Source organism: Artibeus jamaicensis, unplaced genomic scaffold (assembly GCF_021234435.1).
Source record: "Artibeus jamaicensis isolate MK-2021 breed Jamaican fruit bat unplaced genomic scaffold, CSHL_Jam_final scaffold_1283, whole genome shotgun sequence".
Lineage (NCBI taxonomy): Eukaryota > Metazoa > Chordata > Mammalia > Chiroptera > Phyllostomidae > Artibeus > Artibeus jamaicensis.
The window spans coordinates 6,442,511-6,452,044 of record NW_026522028.1 but is presented as its reverse complement, the minus strand read 5'-3'; the positions used below and the strand labels follow the sequence as shown (position 1 = coordinate 6,452,044).

General features: G+C 44.4%; 1 protein-coding gene across 1 annotated transcript; it reads right to left on the bottom strand.

Moving 5' to 3' along the window:
- Nucleotides 1-1,337: 1,337 nt before the first annotated feature.
- Nucleotides 1,338-9,190, bottom strand: NR0B1 (nuclear receptor subfamily 0 group B member 1). Its single transcript, XM_037127037.2, has 2 exons — nt 8,201-9,190; nt 1,338-2,776 (listed from the first exon to the last, which is right to left on the bottom strand). Exons 1-2 carry the CDS (start codon nt 9,180-9,182, stop codon nt 2,532-2,534), a joined length of 1,227 nt encoding a protein of 408 aa, XP_036982932.2. The 5' UTR covers nt 9,183-9,190; the 3' UTR covers nt 1,338-2,531.
- Between the last annotated feature and the right edge of the window lie 344 nt (nt 9,191-9,534).

Sequence of the window (9,534 nt, the reverse complement as noted above, 5' to 3'; positions counted from 1 at the left end):
CTGCTACTGTGAAGAGCTCCTGGTATTTTTGGTCTACTGACTCCACAATTATCTGTACCTGATTCCACGCTAAAACCTGTTCCTGCCCACTATGGGTTGTTGCAGTGTCAGCAGGTGTGGGGCTGCGCTGACCTGAAAGTAGGCAGAGGCTCAGTGAACAGGACTCAAGACTCTGGGACTGCTGATAATTTATGATACCCTTTTGCCAGGTCCTAGTTCAGAAATCATGTTGATGCTAGATGGCTTAGTCGAATCACTTGCATATGCTCTAGGATAAGAGCTTGTTCTTGAAGAGGACTGCATGAAAGGGAGCTGTGGATGGGCACTAGAGTTCTGATGCAGAGGCTGATTGCCATCCTAACTCATGATTCCTATTAAAAGCTCCCCCTCTGCCCACCTCTGACTGATCAGGCTCCAGAATCCCTATGGGATAGAGTGATGTCTCACTGCTGTTGACAGATTAGCTGCAGTTTGAAGCAATGGATTGACAGCCCGACTCCAATTCCCTCACCTTTCTCATGATGCACACAACTTAGCAGGGCAGCTGGATCACTCAAAGCAGCTGTCTCCAGGAAGGGATTAAGTGTTTCAAGGCTGCTCGCTGCGTAAATGATCCGGACAAGAGGCACAGGGGATGAGGGATTGTGCAAACCCACTTTTTCAAAACTATGGAAAGAAAGAAAGAAATGATTAAGAAAATGGGGTTTATACTGAATACCTACTTTCTTTATGCGTGTTTGAAATTTTGGTACATGCTACGTTGAGGGTGCCTATATGACTAGCTCTCAATAAAAACGCTAAACTCTGAATCTTGAAAGGCTTCTCTAGGCAGGAATATGTCACACATGTTACTGAATTTCTATTGTTCAGAAGGGTGCACTCTGAGTGATTCCTCATAGGACAGGGAGAGCAGAATGAAGCCTGCATATGTATTCATCTAGACCCTGCCTTAGAACCCAGCCATATATCCTTACACATCTTTGTAATAAGTCTTAGCCCTGAACACAACTATATGCTGAGTTCCATGAAACCTTCTAGCACATTTCTGAGTGTAATGGTGATCTTGAGGTCCCCTAACACAGTAACCAATGAAAATCTCAGATATTTTCTTATCACATTGTACATGTAGTAGGTTATTCTGAAATTTCAATTATATTAATTACCACTTTGACATTAAGGTAGTTGATAGATCTGCCACCAGACGGTTTATTTAATGTGTCGACAAAGAAGCACATATAATATATATGCCACATTTGAGAACATTTTTAAAATTTAACTTTTTAAAAATATTTTATTTTTTATTTTTAAAGAAAGGGGAAGGGAAGAAGAAAGAGAGGGAGAACAACATTAGTGTGTGAGAGAAACACTGATTGGTTGCCTCTCACACGACCTGGCCTGCAACCCAGGTATGTGCCCTGATGGGGAATCGAACCTGCAACCCCCTTGTTCACAGGCCAGAACTCAATACATTGAGCCACACCAGCTGGGGCTAAAATTTCACACTTTTAATACACTTTGACATATTACCTTTGCAATTGTAACTATTTTATTTGCTGTGTTATTCTAACAGCCTGATTCTAAGATGTCCATAGGATTCACCAGACAGCCGAAGGGATCTACACAAAAGGAAGTTGAAGACTCCTTGCAGTGGGTCTAGATGTATGAATCACTAATGGTCAATTTATTACCTATAAATGAATAAACATTTAGTGTCCTAAATTTTATCCAGAGAGAGCTAGTTCTACAGATGACATTTAAAGAGGCAGCAGGAGCCAACAACAAAGTCACTTGATAAGTACCTCTATAATATATCTAAAAGGTAAGGTATAATTGGGGATTTATAATGATGTTGAGCCTGTGGAACTATAAAATGTAAGTTTCTTGTTGACCTTTATTTACTGTGTGAGAAAAATCCCAAACTAAAACTCTGAAAAACTCCTACTTCACTCTCAGATGTCTCTATGATTGCAGACTGCCACTTGACTCTGCTTGGTACAAAGACTTCCATACAGATGTTGGAAGTGGAAATGAAGGCAGAGACACGTTGACCCTCACTGGCCCTGACATGTCATAATGTTAAATGCTATAATGCCATCTACAATGGTAACTTAATTTTTGTTTATGTTGACTAGGTTTTAAAATCTTTTTTGAAGTCTTAAAACCTGATGAAACCTTTTGCAATCAAGTTAATGGTTAATACCTTAACATTTATTAAAACAATGTTACAAATTTGATTTTAGCAGGTTCACTGGGGAGTTATTAAACTTGTGAAAATAGATTAATGTCATACCCTGTTCATTCTTTAAAGATGTACAGAGATATGTTACCTGTTGCAAATGTTTTCCTTCACAGTGAACTACTATGAAACGGGATTTTCTGTCTTTAACTAAAGTTTTTCTTTAACTGAATACAAAAATACTATGCATGTAAAAATACTAAGAAAGTTTATTTTAGGCTATTTACACTCTTCTACACACAGTTCCTTATCATTTCTTCATGGCAAACTGCACTTCTGTGGCCCACAGATGCCTTTATAAATTCGTGCAAAGCATCTCCAGCATCATGTCATCCATGCTGACTGCGCCGATGATGGGCCTGAAGAACAGTTCAGCAATGGCAGTGGCACTGATGAATCGAAGCTCAAGAAGGACACTATTCAGTTCAGCAACTCTGGCATGGAACCCTCTGTGCATCATTCTGGTGTGTTCGCCGAGGATCTGCTGAGTTCCCCACTGAAGTCCCTGAACATACTTCACACACTGCAGACCTGGTAGATCTGGAGGAGAAAACAAGAGAAAAATCTCTTTGTTACTGACAGCTCACTCACAGAGTCCTTTGCTAGCTTTTTTATTTATATAAAAGTTTTTTTCTTTTATTGATTCTAGAAAGAGGGGAAGGGAGTAAGAAAGAGAGGGAGAGAAACATCCATCAGTTGCCTCTTGTATCCCCCCCCCCACAACTGGGACTGAACCTGCAACCCAGGCATGTGCCCTGACTGGGAATCGAACCAATGACCTTTTGGTTTGCAGGATGATGCCCAAGCAACTGAACCACACAAGTCAGGGCGTTTGCTAGCTTTTAAATATACCCATTCATGCCCCTTCCTAAATTAAACAAGAGCTCAAGCTTCCTGGTGAAAGGGGCTTTCTAGAGCAAGGATAAATGCTAAATCAGGTCTACATTTTCAGAAGCAATGCTTTCAAGAATGAAATATTATATAATTATTCTTATTTATTATCCACCATGTTTGTATCTTCACACTTAAAAACTGATGGCCCTGAGCCAATAAATGCACACTTAATTCAATGTGACTGGAGAATGTAGTTTAATGAATCATTGCTCCAGTTCACTATCTGTGTAAATCTGAAGAAAGTAAAATTAGATTTCCGCGAAGATGGAGGCATAGGTGGATGTGCCGTGCCTTCTCACACAACCAAGATTAGAGAAAACTAAATATTAGCAACAGAAAACACAGCCAGAACACGGAAAATTGAACTTTTCGGAAGTCCGTTAACAACAAATTCTTCAGCCTGACCGGTAAGGGGTGAAACCAGCGGCTGGCGGAGCAGGTTGCACAGGAGGACTCGGCTAGACGGACTCAGGCCCGCGGAATCTAGGCGCAGGGTCGGACCTAGTGAACGACCGAGCGAGCAACCAGGCGAACGACCGCAGGGGAGACAGCGGGGCAGCGGGGCTGCGTGTTGACTGAGGTCGCACATTTGTGCGCGGGTGGACAGGCGAGGGAGTGGGTGGTTGGACTGGGCCGGCAGGTTCCCATGGCAAGCGGCAGTGGAGGGCGCCGCCATTTCCCTGCTCTGACCCCAGCTCCACATACAGCATCATAACCCAGCGGCTCTGAGTGGCCCGGCCCAGGTGAACCACCTAAGGCACTGCTCCTCCACACCCAGCTGTGAGAAGCGGCAGAGGGGGTCGCCATTTCCTCGCTCTGGCCACGCCCCCACATACAGCGTCACAACCCAGCGACCTGGGAATCCAAGGCGCCGGCTTCTCACACTTAAAGGGCCCAAACAGACCAAGAATGGCGCAGGAGGATCTCAGAGCCCCAGAGCCAATAGATCTAAGCGATGAAGAAATAGCAAAACTCTCAGACGCACAGTTCAAAACACTGGTCATCAGCATCCTCACAGAACTGGTTGATTATACCCACAAATTAGACAAATATATGAAGGCGAAACTAATTGAAATGAATGGAATTGCACAGGACACCAATAGCAATGAAAAGGAAACTGGGACTCAAATCAATGGAGTGGACCAGAAGAAAGCAAATAATGGCCAAACAGAAAAGAGTCAAGAAGCAAGAATTCAAAGAAATGAGGAGAGTCTTAGGAACTTCCAGGACATCTTTAAACGCTCCAACATCCGAATTATAGGGGTACCAGAAGGGGGAAAGGCACAGCCACCAGTGGAAAACTTATTTGAACAAATAATAAAGGAGAATTTCCCTAATCTGGCAAAGGAAATACACTTCCAGGAAATCCAGGAAGCTCAGAGAATACCAAAGAAGTTGGACCCAAGAAGGAACACACCAAGGCACATCATAATTACATTAGCCAAAATTAAAATGAAGGAGAGAATCCTAGAAGCAGCAAGAGCTAAGGGGACAGTCACCTACAAAGGAGTCCCCATCAGACTGTCAGTGGATTTCTCAAAAGAGACCTTACAGGCAAGAAGGGGCTGGAAAGAGGTATTCCAAGTCATGAAATCCAAAGACCTACAACCAAGATTGCTCTATCCAGCAAAACTTTCATTTAGAATGGAAGGACGGATAAGGTGCTTCTCAGATAAGATCAAATTCAAGGAGTTCATCATCACCAAGCCCTTATTATATGAAATGTTAAAGGGACTTATCTAAGAAAAAGAAGTTAAAGAAACAGGAACAGTGAAGGGACAACAAACTCACAGTTATTAACAACCACACCTAAAACAAAAGCAAACTAAAAGGACAGAGAGATCAGGAGTGGAAACATAGAAATGAAGATCTCAAGGAGGGTTAGCAACAGGGGAGTGGGAGGAGGAGAAGGGGGGAGAAGGTACAGAAAATAAGTAGCATAGACAGTAGATAGAAAATAGATGGGGGGCAAGAATAGCATGGGAAATATAGAATCTAAAGGACTTGAGACCCATGGTCATAAACTAAAGGGGGGTAATGGTGGGGATGAGGGGTAGGGTGGAGGGGAATAAAGGGGGAATAGAACAACTGTAACAGCATAATCAATAAAAAAAATTAAAAAAAAAGAAAGTAAAATTATTTCAAGATGAGCACTTTACCATTTACCTGTGGGAAGCAGGCCATTGTACAATGACAAGAAGTTCTACCAGTTACAAATATTTTACCATCCTCCCTTAAGTTTCCACCATTATAATAATTATCCAGCCAATGGTGGTAAACTTCAGACACGAACTGTGGCTCACCATCTTGTTTCATGTAAGTATTTGCCTGCAGACTGATTTTAGTCTTGAGTCCCATAATAATTTAAGAGATAACACCAGCCACTTAGCTCATTTGCCATGATTTCTGTATTGGGGAAGATGGAGAAAAAAGAGTGATTCTAATGAGTGCACCAAAAGGCTCTTAAAAATTACTTTAAAATGAGAGGTCTTTGAAAACACTGCTTTACAGCCATTAAAAGGTTAAAATGTCAACATGAAAACATCATGGATTGCAACATGGTTCCAAAGTAACTTTTCAAATAGAGAACACATGACCCTCTTCCAGTGTGAAACCCAGATAAAACTGAGTGAAATACAATGAGGAAAGATGAAGTGCCTGTAGATTTAAGAAGGTGGTAAGAGGAGGCTGCTTTTTAAAGTCCTTTGATCCTCCATGATATTACTGTAAAGTTCTTCAACTTGTATTTAATTAATCACCAATTTATCATTCTGTTTAAGTGATGTCAGTGATAATTGCAATCATTTCCCTTCTCTTTTTCTACAAAATGCAACCGAGATGTATTTTAAAAGAACCATGCTAATCCTCACAGAGTAGCAGAACCAATGTCCTTTAAAAAATAATAATGGCAATAAATGAGTCATTCCTATTATAGGCTAATACCAAATTTTATAAATAAATTGAAAGCAAAAAAAGCAGCATCTCTAATCCATATTCCAATTCTGATTACCCCAGTCCACACATTAACATCCCCTACTACCTACAGATTATTATAAAGGCTTGGGACACAAGTTTATTGAGTCTGAATTTTACTGATGATGGTAAGAAGAGGTTTGCATGAAACTCCACAGCAACATAAAGCTCCTCTAGGTCAGATGGCTCATCTGAAACTTTGGCTCATTAAAACTTTGTCATGTGAATTCTACATTACTTTTGTCTGCTTTCATACCACACCTCCCCTTTTTCCATCTCACCACCGCTCTAAAATGGCTTTTTCCCCCAAAGAAGGCCTGCCTTCAAAGTAAATTCAGGGAAGAAAGAAAGGTAGGTAGATGGACTCCACAGTAAAAAAAAAAAAAAGTTAAACATAAAGATCAAGGGATCCAAAAGGATAAATAGCAAAGTAGCAAAGTACACACACTTAACAGGCTTCACTTTTCCTCCCAATACAGGTGCATTTGTGTTTTAAATACACTCAGCTGATTGGGAGGATTCTGAAAAGCAGAGCAAGAATAAGGGAGATTGGGTGTGTGTGTGTGTGTGTGTGTGTGTGTGTGTGTGTGTGTGTAAAGTGTGCAAAACAAAAAAATGAGGTGAAGGAAAAGAGGGAAACTAGTGAAATGTAAACTTCTTAAAACTGGCCCTAGTCTTATCTTTGTATCGCAACAGAACAAGGCACATGATAGATGTTTAATAACACAAGCTGAAGGAAAGAGTAAATTATTTCACAATGATCTTAAGAACCACCTGGGGCACTTGAATGCAGGTTTGCAGACCCTGGACCAGAGCTACTTAATCAAAATCTGTAGGGGCGGGGCCTAAAGAGACTTTAAACAAGCCTCCCCCCACCCAGCCCAAATGTTTCTAATGCACATGCAAGTTTGGAAGACAATGATGTAATCAAAATGTTACCTACAATGATTACTGGGATGAGCTGGCGTTTCTAGGTCCTCAAATATATTTGACTTGTAAATGAATTCTTTTCCCACTACACACTGCTCTATACCCCTTCAAAGATGCTAGGCAGGAGGTAAGGACATAACCTGAGACTCCTGGTGTCAGGAAAACAATGTTATGAAAACTATCCCAATGCAAGCTGCCTGGAAACTTCCTGCCCACTGTGGCCCTTTTGGAAGGACTCTGATTGAAGATGACTTTAGTAGTAGGACATACTTGAAACTAGGTTCTAGGCTGTCCAGGGAGATGTTCTCCCATGATTTGGTTGCACTGTGTGAAGGACAGTGTCTAGTGCCCAAAAGACATTGGGCCCAGGAGAGAGGAGGCCCATGCTCCACAATTCACTGGCCATTTATTTTTGCAGTAAGGTCCCTTGGGATTAGGCTACCTAATCTGCGAATGGGACAAAGGACAAAGGAACTTGATTAGGAGGTCTCTAAGGTCTTTTCAACCTCTGATATACAGTGCTCCTTCTCACAGTCCCTAGTGTGTCATTTCCCTGCCCCATTGCTAGCGCAATATTCACAGACACTTGAAGGATGACACAGTACAGCTGCTTAGGACCAAAAAATGACCATTCAGAGAAATACCCATGAAACACTAAGTCATGTCCTGCCTGACAGTGTCCCCAGAGGATGGTCTCCCTATGGGTCCTTCATAAATGTCTCATTTCTTGCCATCCTTAATAGAGTCCCTCCAACAGAAAGGTTCTAGTAAGTTTCAGAACTGAGTTTCAGAAAGAGAAGTTGCAAACTTTGCAGGAAACACAACCTTTTTTTTACAGCTATGCTACTGGATTTAAAAGACTAGATGAGGCAGAATACCCATGTCCCTCAAAGGCACAGACTTTTGTGTAGTAACAAAAGTTATAGAGAGATAAGTACAAACCTCAACAAAGTATGCCCCCTCTCTGGAATGAGTTACCCGCAGCAGCCCACCCGCAAGAAGTGGTTTCTGGAGCTCTCCCAACTGTGCTGAGTTAGTAGCCATTCTTCACTTTTGCCCAGACACATCCCTGACCACTGAACACTCTTCAGTGCCTGAGTCCTAGTAGGCACTGAGGAACCCCCTAATGAGCAGAGAAAACCCAGAGCCAGAGGCAGGTGCCCTTACCTGGGGTAAACAGCACGATCCCCTTGAGGTAGGCATACTCCTTGGAACTGATGCCCAGTCTCCAGCACTTGGTAAGGAAGCTCTTAATAGCTTGGACTTCGGTGGCTGACGGCAAACGCCTGGCTTCTGATGGTGGCACCAAGTGTTGCTGCAGGGTAGGGAGACTTGGCGGCTCTTCGTCGGCGGTCTCCTGCCGCCTGGCGGTGAGGATACTCTGCAGTGGATTGGGCTCGGATGTCTCCATGGTCTCGAAGTTCACGCAATCCTGGGCCAGCTCTAGCATGAGTAGTGGCGCCCAACCGCTGCGCACCAGCACCAGCTGCTGGTCCAGGGGCAGAACCTGGAAACAGGGTAAGTACTTGACAAAGCGCATGGTCTTCAACAGGCTCGCTGAAGCTGCCTCGCAGGTCACTTGTGGACTCTTGAGGGTCACCGGCCGCTGCGCGCCACTCGATGGGTTCCACGAGGGGGCCCCCGGCAGCACTCCCGGCTGAGCCGCGTGCGTTTGTTTTGAGCTTGTGAGCATGTTGTTGAGGATGTTACTGCCCTTCCGTGGGTGGTTTTCACCGCAAAAGCAGCAGCGGTATATGAGCGCCATGGCCCGCCTGCCCGGCAGTTCCTCTCTGCCCACCGGCGGCTCCGAGCCGCAGGAGCAGCCCCAGCACTTCCCCGCTAGCCGTGCCTTGGGTGCCTCCGAAGCTTCTTGCGTTTGTTTTGCGCTCGTGAGCATGTGGTAGAGAATGCTGCCTTGCCGTGGGTGGTCTTCACCGCACAAACAGCAGCGGTACAGGACCGCCACTGGCCGCCTATTTGGCAGCCCTTCTCTGCCCAACGGGGGCTCCACTCCACAAGAGCAGCCCAGGCATGCGCCCCTCAGCCGCACCTTGGGCTCCGCTGCTTCTGATGCTTCGGGCTTTTGCTTAGCGCTCATGAGCATGTTGTAGAGGATGCTGCCCGGCCACTGATTATCCTCACCCGCCATGACCGCGGTGCCCGCAACCCGGCTCTGTCCAGTGGCGGGCGCCTGGGATTTATTTATACTGAGCGCGCACGCACGCGCGTCAACTGTCTCCGCCTGGGCAAAGGCGTGGAGGGGGGCGCGGCGCTGCACACTAGAATGTTTGGTGGTGACTTCGGAGGTTCAAACGGGGCAGATGCGCCTTATAAGGCTGGAAGTGGAAGAGAAACGGAGGCATGAGAACTCCTGGACACTTCCCTTTTTCCTTTCATTACAACCTTCCCTGCTTCTGGAAGACCAGAGCAGAGAGCAAGGAACAGGTATTTGGGGCACTGTTCCAACTCTCTCCATTGATTCCTCATATTGGGAGGGTAGG

What these genes read in the sequence shown, in the direction of transcription:
- NR0B1 (XM_037127037.2), bottom strand. Translation starts at nt 9,182, where the DNA reads ATGGCGGGTGAGGATAATCAGTGGCCGGGCAGCATCCTCTACAACATG. An exon ending in GATCGTGCTGTTTACCCCAG is followed by an intron (nt 2,777 to 8,200) that starts GTAAGGGCACCT and finishes TTTCTCCTCCAG; the next exon opens with ATCTACCAGGTCTGCAGTGT.